Here is a 16,795-nt window from a genome sequence, read left to right as displayed (position 1 = left end):
CTTGTACTCGTTGATCCTCCCGCTTAGTTGATGTTCGATATTTTGATCAGCTCCCGTTCGTTGCTCGTTCCGTACGGAATTAGTGCGAAGGCAGTCAGTTCAATTTATTGAAAGGAATAAGTCTGATTAGCTTCCGTTCGTGGCTCGTTCCGTAGGGAATTAGTGCGAAGGCAGACAATTCAGTTTATTCCAGGAATAGGTTATTTCTCGTGACGCTTTTCTTCTACTTCAACTTTGTAAATTGCCAATCCAGACTCAGAAAGGTTGATTCCTTCGCTCAACCGAGTTTGCGTATTGGGCAACTTTTACATTTGGTGGCTCCAGAGAGGAGGAGCCTTTCATTACCAACGAACTCATAAGTGCGTGCTCATCGCCATAAGAATGAGCAAAGGGCCAGTTGGATAGAGAACCCAACAGGATTAAAAGCTTAATAGAAGCTTATGCGCGTGCTCAACGCCATAAGAGTGAGCAAGTTGGATAAACAAATCCAACAGGACTAAAAGTTTAAAAGGCCTTGTGAAAGTGCAAATCACCTTGAAGTGAATAAGTTGGATAAAGAATTCCAACAGGACTAAAAGTTTAAAAAGCTTTCTGAAAGTGTGCTAACCTGAAAGCGAGAAAATAAATCTCTCAAGCTTAAGAAAGCTTAAAAAGGCTCAACGCCTTGAAAAGTGAGCAAAGTGTAATTACAAACAACTGGAAACGGATCCTGAGAATTATACATTATTTCAACGGCTGAGTATCTTGAAAGCAACACCATGATACGTTTCGTGGAAAATCAAAACGGAAATTGCCGTTTGTGCTCGGAACCAGACCATAAACAGGATATGGTTGAATGCGACGATTGTGACCGATGGTTCCACATCGGTTGTGTTAACTTAACGGTCGCGCCGACAGCGGAAGAAAAATGGATCTGCCCGAAATGCGTGCAGATCCAACAAAGATTAGCATCATTGGAAATATCTGCTCGGAAGAAAGATGAGCAGATAAAACAACAACTGGATGCAATGGACAAATTAATGGCGACTATGAAAGGCCAATGCTCAACGTCATCCTCGGGCCAAGTAACAAATCAGCCCACGGATCGATCATTTACCCAAACAGTGAGTATGTCTAGTGACTGGACTATATATTTAAAGAGGCAATCATTGACGACCCTACCCAGATTTTCTGGCGCATCAAAGGATTGGCCAAAATTTAAGAAAACATTCCATGATACAACGGCAGAGGGAGGTTTCTCAAATTTAGAGAACCTCAACCGCCTGGAACAAGTTCTGAAAGGGGACGCGTATAAAACCGTCCAACAATTGATGATTAACTCAGAGAATGTTCCGAAAATAATCGAAAAGCTGGAAGAATGCTTTGGAAGGAAGGATCTTGTATATAAAGAACTTCTGAACGACCTGAGACGTATCAAAAAGGACAGCCGAACCGTAGTTCCGGATATATCAGACGCACTAGATAACATGGTGGTGAATATGGAGGCGCTGGGCCAAAAGGAATATCTACGTGATCATCGTTTAATAGAGGAAATCATAGAGAAGCTGCCATACACGATACAAGTGAAATGGGTTGAAGTGATCCAAAGCAACACTTCGATCCCAACACTCAACGATTTGAATAAGTGGTTATTGCCACATTCAAGAATAGCCCGTATGATGCAAAAGTCTAATAACAGTGTGTCGACTACGGAAAGGAAACCTCGAGTTAATGTTCATCAAACTATGAAATGTGCACTTTGTTCAGCCAGTCATAGGCTATTCCAATGTAAGAATTTCAAACAAATGAAAACATTGGAACGTAGAGAGTTTTTGGCTAAAAAAGGAATTTGTTTCAAGTGCCTAAACTCCAATGACCACATTATGAGAAATTGTAGCATGAAAGGAATATGTGGAATCGATGGGTGCAACAAGGAGCACAATCGCTTACTTCATCAAAGATCGGAGTATAAAAGAAATCAGGATACGGCTGCTGACGTACGACGAGGTCCCGAAGAAACCACGAATATTCATCGACAACGCAAGGAACACCTTTACTATCAAATAGTTCCTATAACAGTCCAAAACGGCGAAAGAATGATAGACACCTACGCCTTCCTGGACACAGGATCATCAGTAACACTATTGGACGAGAGAATGGCTAACATGTTAGAGTTGGAAGGAAAAGTTGACCCGCTTACATTAAAATGGACACAGGATTGTTTAAAATCCTGCTCAAGCAAGAGGGTAAAATTCTGGATAAAGGGCATAGGAAAACCAGTGATGGCCCGGACTATGCATGATCTAAATCTTCCTATCCAAACAGTTGACATGGAACAAATTGCCAAGAATTATCCCTACTTGAAGGACATTCCGCTTCAAGATTATAAGGAAGCTCAGCCTACATTGTTAATTGGATTGGACAACAGCGAATTACTGAGTGCCATCAAAACGGTAAAAGGAAATGGTCCTATGGCAGTAAAAACGCGACTCGGATGGGTGATATACGGAAAGGAGTATAACATAAACCGTCAAGATTATACAATGGTCATCCAGGAAGAACAGGAGATGAGCAAAATGATGCAGCGATACTTCTCAATCGACGATTTTGGAGTGAAATTAGTGGAAAAACTGCCAAGATCACCAGAGGAAGAAAGAGCACAACAGATTCTCGACAACACCATCAAGCTAAAAGACAACCGTTACGAGGTCGGTCTGCTATGGAAAACCAAAGATGTACAATTTCCGGACAGCTATCATACAGCCTTACGGAGATTGGTGATTATGGAGAATAAATTGAAACAAGATGAAAAATTGAAGGATTGGGCTATCAATACCTTCGCTGATTATGTGAAAAAGGGATATGCTAGAAAACTAGCACATTCAGAGCTAATTAACGCGGTTCCGAGAACATACTATCTCCCGCATTTTATAGTTCACAACCAGAATAAAATACCTCCAAAACCAAGATTGGTATTTGATGCAGCTTCAAAAATAAATGGCGTATCGTTTAACTCTAATCTTTTGTCTGGACCTGATGCTACTACATCACTCGTTGGAGTATTGCTGCGATTCAGAGAGGGACGTATTGCAGTTTGTGGAGATATTCAAGAGATGTTCCACCAAGTCAAAATAAAACCGGAGGATCAGCATGCTCAACGATTTTTATGGCGAGATTGTGAAAACAATCGAGAACCTGATGTATACATTATGGAGGTAATGATTTTTGGATCGACATGTTCACCATCATGCGCGCAAGCAGTGAAAAATAAAAACGCTGCAGCATTTATGGAATCGAAACCGAAAGCAGCCCTGGCAATTGAAAAACAACACTATGTGGATGACTATCTGGATAGTTTTACAAACATTCGAGAGGCAACCGCTATTACCAAAGACGTCATCGATATACACCAACATGGCGGATTCTTCATTCGAAACTTTATATCGAACAGTAAGGAATTACTGAGCAATTTATCCAGCGATCGGATCCAATCTACCGACATTAAGCTAATAGAGGATAAGGATTCATGTGCTGAAAAAGTTCTTGGTGTCTATTGGAACACGAAACTGGATTTGATCGGGTATCGATTATCGTTGAAGAAGCTGAGCAATGAAGTAAGACAAACGCTACGATTACCCACGAAAAGAGAGGTATTAGCATTTGTTATGAGTTTGTATGATCCATTAGGATTGATATCAAATTATACGATAATGGGAAAGATTTTGCTTCAAGAGCTGCACAAAGACGAGTTAGACTGGGATGATGAAGTACCCAAACATTTGAGCAAACAGTGGCAAAATTGGCTTGCGAAAATTCAACAAGCCTCTAACGTAAAAATACCCAGGTGTATAATACCGGATGGAGCAGGAAAATTGGAGCTACATACATTCGTAGATGCATCTGAACGAGCATACGCTGCAGTTATATACTTACGTTGTATTGCAAACGGCTCGGTTTATATACGATTATTGGCAGCAAAGGCAAAAGTCGGACCTATTCATCAGTTGTCTATTCCAAAAATGGAACTACAAGCAGCCTTACTAGGAACCAGATTGACAAATACCATTCAGAACGAGCAACGAATTAAAATAGATAGTATTACCTACTGGACAGACTCGGAAAATGTTTTGTCATGGTTACAACCGAAGAATAGAAGATATAAAATATTCGTCACTCATCGAGTTGCTGAGGTTTTAGATACAACCAATATACAGCAATGGCGTTATATACCGTCTGAATTAAATCCCGCCGACGAAGCTACAAAAGATTTCAAAGGGCAATCTATATGGACAAAAGGACCTCAATTCCTTAAGAAGCCAGTGATCGAATATCCTAACAGGAAGATTAAGGAGTCAACGGAAGAGTTGAGACAAGTAGTGGGATTGCACCAAACAAGTTCTATATTCATCGGAATCAAACGATACTCCAGTTGGAATGTGTTGATACACCATGTATGTGTTGTGAAAAAATATGTTGATTGGCTGCAATACAAGAAAAACCAACGATTGAATATACAATCTAATTTTAATCGCAATATAACATATGAGGATCGAAAAATTGCAGAAAGAGTTGTGTTTCGTAAAATACAAATGACACATTTCGCTAAGGAAATTCATGACATTGAATTAAACGGTTATGTTGATATTAGAAATAAACAGTTATCAGCGGTTACTCCAATACTAGATGAATATAACGTAATGAGAGTTGGAGGTCGTCTCGAAAATGCAACTAAATTGCAAATGAATACAATACATCCTGTGATTTTACCTGCTGAAGACCATGGAACACGTTTGATCGTTGCTGAATATCATCAAAAATACTTTCATCGTTCGGATAACGTAGTACTTGGAGCATTACAATTACGGTATTATATACCACACATGCGTACAGTTCTCAACAAAATAAAAACGGACTGCTCTAAATGCATTATAATGAAAGCTAAACCTTTGCCACCTCAAATGGCACCATTACCGGCAGCTAGAGTAGATTTGTATGCTCATCCATTCACGAATACTGGAGTGGACTACTTCGGTCCTTTTGAAGTATTGGTAAGACGATCAATAGAGAAAAGATGGGGCGTGCTCTTTACATGCATGACTACGAGAGCCGTGCATATTGAAATGGCTGAGAAGTTAGATACAGATCACTTCCTAATGTGTTTTAAAAACTTTCAAAACCGCCGTGGAAAGATCAAACATGTATACAGCGATAATGGCACAAATTTTGTTGGAGCTGAAAAACAACTAAACAAACTAATCCACGAAATCGACGAAAGGATGTCGAAATCTGAAGCTGTAAAACTGAAGATAGAATGGACCTTTAACCCACCAGCATCACCGCACTTTGGAGGAGTTTGGGAGCGACTCATCAGAACTATTAAAGACAATTTATATTATATGATAGGTTGTAGTCGGACACCTTATCCTGAAACGTTACGAGCAGCTCTAATACAAGTAGAGTTTATCTTAAACTGTCGCCCACTAACACACATACCGTGCAATAATGATGTGGAAGAGGCTCTAACACCGTTCCATTTCCTAATTGGACGGGCAGGTGAATACGTTCCACCTCAAATTTGGACAGCAACAACCTCACTCGAGTTCAATGGGAACTAGTGAACCACTACAGTCAACAGTTTTGGGATCGATTCAAGAAACAATATATACCAACATTAATATCGCGACAAAAATGGACGCATAAAGTTCAGCCCATTGAAATAGACGACATAGTATTGATAACAGACAGTACTATACGTTGGGGCCTATGGTTGAGAGGACGAGTAACTGGAGTTATAAAAGGAAAAGACGGCCAAGTACGTACAGCGTTCGTTAAAACACCCAAAGGGACCTTTAAACGAGCAGCACATAAGCTAGCAGTATTGAATATACGCAAGGATGCCGCTCTGAAAGACATAACGTCTAAAGAAGTAAACAAAATGAACACCTCATTTACCGCACTCCATCAAGTTATTGAAAGAAACAGCAGTGTGAATTGTGAGAAATTTGAGCCGAAGAAAAAGAAACGACGAATCAATCCTTGTACTACAACTGTATTAACAGCGGAAACTTCAAAAGTTTTGGTACAATCGGATTACTCTCAAAAAGGCGAATCTAGAAGGAAAATAAGATGGAAATCAGATACAGTTAACCGGTTAACGCTCATGCAACTGTTGATTGCTGCAATGTTATTCGTGGGATGCAGTGTACTAGGCTCAACATCTCATGGATTGATCGCATACGACTGTGCCAATGCAGATGTAAATATGACTTCATATTCTTTGTTGGATGTGGCATCTTGCTTACCGCCAACAACTAACCTGACAACAACGGAACTTCGGATACAAATGTTACAAAGAAATTCGAAAATTCAAACAAAGGTATTTCAATGTAAAGTCATCATCAAGAGGTCGATTCGACACTGTGGTATGCACTCCCACACTTCTGATTATCAACACGGCTTTGCCTACATCGTGAAGGAGTTTTCATCCGAGGAATGTCGAAAAGCTCACTATAGTGGAGCAGTTACACTAGCCGATAACACTGTTATTCAGGAATTGAATCTCAACAGCACAAATAGAGGTCAAGTATTGGTGGTAGGATCAATAACTGGCAGTTCCTGCAGTGGAGGAGTGTACAAAACGCCGTTATACACGTGGACAAACGCCTTAGTATATTATGAATATACGATTACACTTCAAGATTATGTCGCCTCTGTAGACATTGAAAGTAGCCAGATAATGTTGAAAGGAGGTTTAACGTGTACATACACACATGGACGTTGTTTGGACGCTGAAGAAGGCTATCTAACTTGGGACATCGACATGAACCGTAGATGTGAAGAAAGCGAGTTTGAAGTTATTTTTGAAGGAGTTGTCAACAAAACAACGAATAACCAAATGAAAACCATTGGAGAGGTTGTAGTGTACAGCACAATATCGGAACGACATTTATTTTCGATAAAAACTACAGCAAGGACATATATATGTGGACACGTTGGGTTTAAAACAGACCATCCCAGAATATTAGTTTTGGAGTTATCCAACATGAGATCGCCATTTGTTAGAAAACCTACGTCAGGTTCAAATAATGATCTATTTACTTACTTCAATTCGAAAATAACATTCGTCGAAAACTACATTGGTCAGAAATTAGACGACGTATACAATTCGGTTATGACAGAGATGTGCAAACTAGATAAGGCTCTACTGGAAACTAAATTGACATTAGCAAGAATCAATCCAACGGAGTTTGTATCGAGCATAATGAAGAGGTCAGGATATACAGCAGTTGTTGCTGGGGAAGTGCTTCATGTTATTGAATGCAAACCAGTATTTGTTACGCCAAGATCCGAAGCGCGATGCTTCCAAGAAATTCCAGTTGAATTTAACAACAGGTCGATGTTTTTGGCACCTGTGACAAGAATACTCCAGAACCGCGGGATTGAAATAGATTGCACACCTTTAATACCAGCAAAATTCATGTTCGGAGGAAAATGGTATACAACTGATGGACGATTACGTGAAACAACTCCACCAGAGAAATTAGTGTCGGACATAGTTACAACATGGTCCTACACACCTCTTCCAAATCTAATGCAAAGTGGTGTCTATGATGCAGACAATCTTAAAAAGATGAGGGATATGATTTATGAACAAGGAGATCGTAGAGTGGCAACGAATGTAATACACAAGGTGCTGATTGGACAACGACCCAATGATCAAGGATTCAACTTCGGAGCCTTAGTATCTGGAGATGTAATCGACGATGCAATAACAAGGTATTGGATGCGGCTTATGTCTTGGTCTACATGGCTCGGAAACATCACATCAACGGCGATTGGTCTATATATGATGGGCAGGATGATAAAGTTTATCGTCGATACAATCATGCACGGCAGAATTCTATACGACATATATGGATTCGGCTGGCAATTGATGGCATCTTGCTGGGATTCACTCACAACGTTTCTTTCTCACCGGAATGCAGTACAACATTTACGTGAAACATCAATCAATTCAAGGAAGACTGAACCATCTGATGACATCAATATTGCTACGACTAGGGAGACGGCAATACCTATGGAAGATACGACAACACAACCCATTTGTGGACGAATTTTACCAAGAGTATAAATAATGTGAATTAGTGAATTAAAATAATTAAAAGTGAATTAGATAATAGCTAACAAAAATTTATAAAAAAAAAAAAAACAACTGAATACTTATACAATTGCTAATTCTTTGAAGTGTAAATTCGAGCAGGTAGATTTACGGAAGGGGAAATGTAAGAAATCGAAAGAATTTAGCAATTTAATTTCAATATCGTAAACGATCGAAAGAAGGACAGAAGAAAAACACTATACGATAAGAGCGAACCGTGTGTAAGATCCTAAAATAACAATCCTATCGGGAGCGGGTGCAATAAAACCTGGTGCAATAAAACCTAGTAGAAAGGAAAGGAACCGAAAACAATCGCACACATTTCTTATCGCGTTAGGCTCCGTTGCTCTTAGAATGCAGTTATGGATATCGTATGTTTTGAAATACAGATAGCGATAGGTAAAGGACTTGTATGAAAAGAAGCAAGGACGTTTATAGTCTTCTCTTTCTTTCGCACGTTAGACTTAAATTTAGGGTAGATTTAGGATAAACTAAAATTGTATAAAAACCCAAGGTTCTCTGAATAAAGCAAGTAGTCTTTGGAATCGTGTCTTACGATTAAGTAGTCCGAAACCACCTCCATTGAATCGACTGACGAGAGTTCTTCAGATTCAAGTCTTCCAACGTTCGCAGCAATAGTTGTATAATTTGCGCTCGGAGTTCGTGAAGATCTTGTACTCGTTGATCCTCCCGCTTAGTTGATGTTCGATATTTTGATCAGCTCCCGTTCGTTGCTCGTTCCGTACGGAATTAGTGCGAAGGCAGTCAGTTCAATTTATTGAAAGGAATAAGTCTGATTAGCTTCCGTTCGTGGCTCGTTCCGTAGGGAATTAGTGCGAAGGCAGACAATTCAGTTTATTCCAGGAATAGGTTATTTCTCGTGACGCTTTTCTTCTACTTCAACTTTGTAAATTGCCAATCCAGACTCAGAAAGGTTGATTCCTTCGCTCAACCGAGTTTGCGTATTGGGCAACTTTTACACCGGTACAGAAATGAAAGACGTAGTCCTACGTCAAAAAATGAACGTTTGACTGGCAGCACTCTCAGGCGGCCTCATCCGATAAATATAAAATATAATACGGAGAGTTTGAAATTCTTGAATATGTATAAATTCAATTTTGAATGTATATGTGATTGTCTTGTAAAAAAAATATTCTGCCTGTCCACGTGGACTCAGTCTATAACCCCTCCCCCCCATTTCCGTGGACAAGCGTGGACATTTTCTTACCCACAAATTCCTGGTATATATTTTACAGAATGTATGTGTCGTTTGTGTTCTGTAACGCATTGCCGCTAGTAATCGGGTTTTGACATATGGTTTTATTTTTTCGAATTTGACTATAGAAACTTTTTTATTTATATTTTTTTATTATTATAAAATATGAATTCAGCTTCGAGCTTTCAGTGTTCAGTTTTTGCTTCCGAATCTGATTTCGCCTAATCTTGATGCTTTATGTCTTGCAAGCTGTTTTCTCGAACAATCTTGCTACACTTCGGACTAAGATATTTTCCAACGTTTGCGGTTTCCGGAGAATATAGCATGTTTTAGCATATTGTATGTTTTTCAAAACTTCACTTTGCTAGCCCGTGTTGTGATCCTTTCGTTTTTTGGATAGAGAGTGTTCTGACGATGATTTTTGACTAAATAAACATCGAGATACTTCAAGCATCTATTCTGGTAAACAATGGTAAGTTGAGTTTTAAATTGTTACTAAAAATGCTAATTTGTAATCTTAAATTTACAGTCAAAGTGTCAGTCGAGAAATCGATTAACAGGTCATAAGTAGATTGCAGTTTGTGGGCTTGATCATTCGATTTCTCGCGAATTCCGACCCGATGCCACAAAGTAGTGGTAACGGAATGTTTGACGCGTCATGGTACATGTTAACTTGTTCAACTTGAAGCGCAAGATAGCAGCATTAAACAAAAATCGGATACAACATCAAAACAAATGAAAGTGTTTTCATACCCAAAGTATGCTCATGAGCGCACTTGATAATAACGAAGTGGATAATTGATAAATGCTGTTTTATTCATACGAAATCACCTGAACTTCCATTTTCCAAAAGTAAATACTTAGTTGTTACTTTTATTCATACCAAATGTAGTAAAAACTCAAACTTACTGCTCGACTGCTCGATTCAATTAAGGCAAAGCTGAATTTAGTTTTCATTCATATGGCCTATTGTATGTATATTACATGAAAAACTGGTAGTTATCGATAGCTACGTCGAAAAAGACGATACTACTCACGTTAATTGTGTTTTGATGGAATTTCCTAAGCAAAAGTAGCGGGATTTTACCCGCGGATGTGAAATGCGAACATATCAACATAATTACAAAGCGTAGGTAAACTTTCTGTGCGCAGGTGGTTAGAGCGCAAATTATTCTGCACGGTAATTATAATCAATCTTTAACATAAGCTGAGGTTGACGTTGGCCGTAATGACGGCTTAACAGGAAGCCCCACTAATTATACCCATTACCGTGACGACCGACAGATCTCAAATCCCAGCCCAGTTGTTCCCTTGGGGGGTGACATTTGCGGGCTTGAAATTGCGCGTAAGTATAATTAGTAATTGCGCGACAGCTCTCTCAGTGGTTATTACTGTGAGCGGCGTTGCGGCATGCTTTCACTTTTGCCCCACAAGACCTCAAAACACTCCCTCCGGGAGAGACACCTATTTGTATTCGTGCAATAATAATAAATTCAACGGAAATGCATTTTGATTCTGCGTTTCCAGCGTGTAATGTTGCCTTTGCGGTTGATTGGCACTAAGACGCGCCAATCTGACATCGCGCGCAGCTGGGTGCTGAGGCTGTAGAAATAACATCTCAAAACGAGAAAGATACCCAAAAATCATTTTGTCAGTCTTCTTCCTTTCCAAGCAAAATTGTCGACTCAGAATCATCAGTTGAGTTGACCACCCGACGAAGAGATTGCTTTCAAAGCTTCGCTTACTTTCTCCAAGCTTCATTAATAATTAATTTCGATTCGTTTTGGTTCTTTCAAAAACGTCAGTTGACAGCGCCCGTGACAAGATTGGAGCTGATTATCAAAGCCTTCGATGAGACTGATTAAAATCTTTACCCGTTCCTATTACCGACAGTAACACGTGTTTATCTGCTGTGGGTCGCTCAAAGGCTTTCACTCATCGGACAAAAACCAGAAAATCCGGAAAAACCAACGACCAACTGTTCATGGAGCGGTCATTGAAGCCCTTTGTTGACCCGAAATAAAACAATGGGGGCTTATGAGATTTGTGCAGACAGGCAAATTGTCGATACTATTGTTGCTTCAAGAAGGATGCTTCCAACTGTGATGCAGGTGTCGATTGCTGTTAATTCGGATTTTTTGGCATCTTCCATATGCAGATGAGTGTATGTAAGCAATGAATGATTGTTCTTCAGGAAGAGGATTAGAGAACACAATTGATTGCACGGTAAATTAAGCTTCCGCAGGCGGCTGTTTAGATGGAATTAGTGAGGAGGTAGGGTCCTGTACAGTTTGAGGAAACTTGCTTCATTGCAATTGTATACATTTCTGTTAATTATTATTTGGTGTTTATGCCAGAATTGAAACTGGAACGTGAGACTAGGAAGACGTGAAGACTAGGAATTTGATAAAACTTATACACTAAAAATATTTATACAACAACTCCCCGGTAGCCGGGAATGCCTTCGTTTGCTACAATTACCTTATACCAGTGCCTATATGTAAAATGGTAGTGGATGGTGAGCCAATTTAGTCAGCCGGTGCTCTTGTCAACATATATTCACCCATATTCCGAAACCGAACATTCGACGATCAATCCGTTCGACATCGAATTATTTCGAAGTTTGTTTTGACGCAGGATGCCGGAGCAACAAGATTTTGGGCGTGAATACCTCCTAACCAACTAACGAAAGGTTGTCATAACCACTTCATTCGAAAGATAAAATGTCCACGTGTTATATGCTCGTTAATTATTGATCCAAAAACCTGTTTCAATTGGCCAAAAATTGCTTTGAAAGCAAGTTATTGGAATCATAACAATCTAACTCATTGACGATGCTGCCTTTGGTGGTGATCGGAATGTGACGTAAAATCAAAGCACCTGGGGAAACTGTCGTAGCAGATACGTGCAAGCTGAGTGCTTCCTTTAGTTACTTGCATTTTTGGAATATGGAATATGTGTTCCCAAACATGGACGTAAAATCAAAGCATTTGGAAATCATCAGAGGATTCGTGCAAGCTGTGAGTGCTTTTCTACTCATTCCATCTTGCGGTCATATCGCAGATATAATCCACTTCTTGTTTTTCATCAATGCAAGGATGCCAAATTTGCTGACATGTTTGTTTTCTGATATTTAATTTTCGTCGCAAACTATGTTCTGTAGCATACTGATATTTTCAGTTCCATTCTGCAGGGATGTGGTATTGCGTTGTTTCCGTTTTGGCCTTTGTCAGAGTAATTGTAATCACCTCCAGAGATGCCAGATGATCTTCTTAAGAGTCTGCGAAGAAAATCCGAAATGTCGAGGTGTACTAATATCTAACTACTCTTGTTAACGTAATAATCAAAAGTAATCTCCAAAGAAAACAACGTCGTTAACGTAGAGAGTTGAACCAACCCATAAAAAAAACTCTTAAGAAGATCATCTGGCATCTCTGGAGGTGATTACAATTACTCTGACAAAGGCCAAAACGGAAACAACGCATTCGTCAATCGTTTTCGATTTCATTTAATTTTCTCCTAAAAGTGCGAAGGTTTGGTTTTCCTGGAAAGTGTTGAAGCATAAAAAACGGAAAGCAGAGGAAACCTTTAAATAGGACACGGGTATTGGTTTTGAACGTAATAATTTTATGATACATTGCATAAGTGATATAGAGTATGTTTTTTTCGGATTAGAAAACTAAAAGTTTCTCGTAGCTTGTTCTCCTTCATTCGAGATAACTTAAAACCAAAATATAATTTCATCTTGGCCTAAGATGTTAGCTAGCTTCATCCATAATGTTTGTACATCGAATGGTTTGCGACTGGCTCATATCTCGCTACTTCGCTGATTTATGTTGTTTGTGTTCACCCAATCGTTTGCTGAACGGGTCGTCGTGAAATTCTCTATTTCGAAATGGCGTCATTGATCCTTGACTTCTCAATTACACGTTTCTTTTAAATCATAGGTTATCATGGTTCCATTTGAATCAATTTTGACTTTGGTTTGTTCCAGGCTCTGTAATGCTCAGCTGAATATTTCTATTTGGATTTCCAAAACGGAAACAAAAATGATTAAAAATTGTGAATTTTTCGTTTTAAAGACTTCTTCTATAAACAAAAAATTCCCAATTTGTATCGATGCTCAATGGTTTCCGATATTCCGCTAGCGACTCATCGATGGCACTTATTTCATGAACGAGTTGTTCTGTTGGCTGAAGTAATTTGCCATTTAATTTTTTTATCATTATAAATTTCTCCGTTAATGTATAGATTAATGTATAGATGTGATATTGTAGAATAAATGAACCATTGAAGAGCTATTTTTATTATTGCTGTTGGATAATATTTCGGTTAATCCTTGAGATGACACCCACATCAGAGGAATAAACCTCTCGAATGCTAAAAAGAGAACATAATGTAGTCCCCTTTCATCTCTGGTTCCACAGAGATCAGTAAAATGCAGTGACCCAAAAGAATGATATACAGGTAAACCTGTTTTTGTGCGGTCCCTTTTTGCGTCATTCCTCGTTTGTGTGACTCTTTTTTTGCGATTTCATTATGATATCGGGTCTTGAATCACACAAACCAATCGCACAAATAATAAAATCGCATCTAAACAGTCACACAAATGAGAAATCGCCCAAAAAGTAACCGCACAAAAACAGATTTACCTGTATACAAATCATTCATAGCAATTTGAAACATTTATATTTCTTTCTTTTTTTCATTCATCTGGAGCATCTTTATTTAGGAGCAAGCACAATTAAAATTTGTATTTGATTTTTTCTATATTATTGTGAATTTCAACAATTTTGGCTAGTCTATCACGCTATCTCCATTTTTTTGGAAAAATGCCGGGAGTGAAAATTGAAATTATAACTTTCAGCTTGAGAGGTACGGATGTTATCACTACGGCAGATCGCGTCCACTTAAACATTTGTAATTGTTTGAACGTGAAAGCTAAAATGTATTCAATTCATCTTAAAATTACAACTAAACAACAATTCTTCAGAATAGTGGAGTTGTCAGAAGAGGAACCGGGATCTGCGAAAGGATTTGTAAAGTGCAATTCTGCACCATTTTGGAATTTGACGGCTGAAGAACTAAACAGCTTAGAGCCACCATTCCGGGATGGTTCTGGTTGGAAAAAGGTTTCTCCTAACACAAATCCAATTTTTTTAAATTATAATGGTTATGTTTTTCTAGGAATTTGCCTTGAGATGCAAGCATGCTTGCAATGAAGCGGAGTACCTCTACAGGTGAAGGAAAGAATAAGCTACATCCAATAACCGCAATCGAATTGACTGAATTTGCTGCTGCAGTCGACGGGATTCCAGGAAACTCTTCCTGAGGATTTCAGAGTGATAAAAACTTGCCGGGACAGCAATCTATTATTAATCCAGATAAAACTATTCAGAATGTGGCGACCGAACTTCAGGCAAACCCTCTCATACCAGGAGAATAAAAAGGCCATTGCAAAATTTATTAGAGCTCCACATAAAAGAACGAACGAACGCTTTTCATCGATTCTATGAAGCAGTGTTGCGTTTCGGGCGCTAGGTTGTACTAGAATATGTTTACTATAAAATTATGGTACCCATGTAGCACACTCCTGTACATAGCAAAATCACCGAATGATAGAATGGGAGATCTGTCATTAGAAAAAAAAGAAGAGGGGCGATTGCGTTCGAGCTTCGCGATTGGAAAAAGCTTTTCGCAAAGTTTTAATCGAGAAAATTTAAGTTAGCAATTCCCACGCGTGGGCATTGTGTGGTGGTTACGCTAGAAAAGGTGTATTGCGGAATTGCGCGATGGACAGGGGATGCATACAGGGAATACAGGGAACGCATACAGGAAACGGCTTACACGCACATATGGATACATGAGGGATGGGTTGGCGGTGCAGAAATCTGCAGAATCAACGGGGTTGTGGTGTACGTCCACCAACTCATCCGCCGAGGTCGAGAACTGCCGTGACGGCTCCGGTGAGTCAGGGGTAACCCTTACTTTTATATGCATGTGTGTGTCTAGGTGTGCTAAAACCACTAAGAGCGCAGAATAGAGAACTAAAACAAAAGTTATTACAGCAATTTATGAGAATTGACACCTTGGTTTTGAAGTCTGTGTTAGGGAAACACGGTGGGAAAAAAATTACCCGACTTGCATGTATTTTCAATGCCGATTTCCTCAGGCACGGTCGTTTAGAAGTTCGTGTTAGGGAACACAAATCGGGCCAATCAAAACGTAGCAGTTAGGACGTTTAGATAACGCTTGATATTTCATAATTATTCAATTGTTTATTGCATGAAAAATAACATTTTATTCATTGTGATGGATGCATAGAAATATTCCCTATCATTTGATTCAAATATATTTCCGATCTTATGCTTATGAAATGCTCGAGTTATGAGCATCTGATATCTTTAATTTTTTCCTACATGTTCTGTGTTCAGGTTTTCATTTTACCCCTATATATTCCTATTAGACGTAGTCTCACGTCAAAAAACTTAAAATCGAAAGCACCATGAATTAATTAAGCACGACAAAGAAATAAAAAAATTTAATTAAAATAATTAAAAATATTGCAAGCAAGAAACGAAATCAATTAATTCAATTCATCAATTGATTCAGACTATTTTTAGATTAAGATTTATAAAAAAATGAATAGAAAAATGTATTTAGGAGGATAATTGTAGTTTAATCATTTCATATCATTTTGATTCAATATAATTTAATTTGTTGAATTATTTTTTTAATAATTTAGTTATGAATGAAAACCTTTTCTGTTCATAAAAATAATAAAGCAAACATCCTTTTTCCAATTCATTTATTTGTGAGGCTTAATCGCATAAGCTTTGCGGAGCCGCTAATTCAAGATTTGTTTATACAGAATTTCAACTTAAATCTATGTTTAATAGGTTTCGAACGATTACTCGCGGTTTACTCTAGGTTAGAGGGGCAACAATTTTGTTGGACTGGTCAGGTTAGGGATATAGATATGAGGTTCGTCGTCTCAGCCGAGGGTTGCCACACGCGCTATAACAGAAGCCAACATTTTTGCACTTATTTTGTACTATCCAAACATTGGGTGTATTCATTTTACGAAACCCTCTTCACCAGCCCGACTGTATGGATGGCTCGGTGTGCGCACTAAAGGGTCTACCGTTCAAAATACACACACACACACACATACACACACACAAAATTCATTCTCAAAATTCGAGTTTTTATCCGATTATCACCAAGTTTTCAAGGAGTAAAAAGAAACAATTAAATTTAGTCTTGGCATCATTCATTCAATTTATTTCGCTTTTATATCCGACTGCGCGAACCTTGGCCCTTATCCCAGCCATAAGGTTCTGCACGACATCAGAATCGATGGTTTCTAAACACATTTCTTTTACATTCTTCACGACTTTTGGTCGATTTAGAAGGTGCCCTTTCATAATGGCCCAGTATTT

General features: G+C 38.7%; 1 protein-coding gene across 1 annotated transcript; it reads left to right on the top strand.

Moving 5' to 3' along the window:
• The first annotated feature begins 758 nt into the window (after positions 1–758).
• On the top strand, positions 759–10,961 carry LOC129767155 (uncharacterized). Its single transcript, XM_055767776.1, has 2 exons — positions 759–3,593; positions 10,881–10,961. The coding sequence occupies exons 1-2, from the start codon at positions 759–761 to the stop codon at positions 10,959–10,961; spliced, it is 2,916 nt and encodes a 971-aa protein (XP_055623751.1).
• Positions 10,962–16,795: the final 5,834 nt, after the last annotated feature.

Source organism: Toxorhynchites rutilus, chromosome 2 (genome assembly GCF_029784135.1).
Source record: "Toxorhynchites rutilus septentrionalis strain SRP chromosome 2, ASM2978413v1, whole genome shotgun sequence".
NCBI lineage: Eukaryota > Metazoa > Arthropoda > Insecta > Diptera > Culicidae > Toxorhynchites > Toxorhynchites rutilus.
This window is presented reverse-complemented; position numbering and strand designations above follow the sequence as displayed.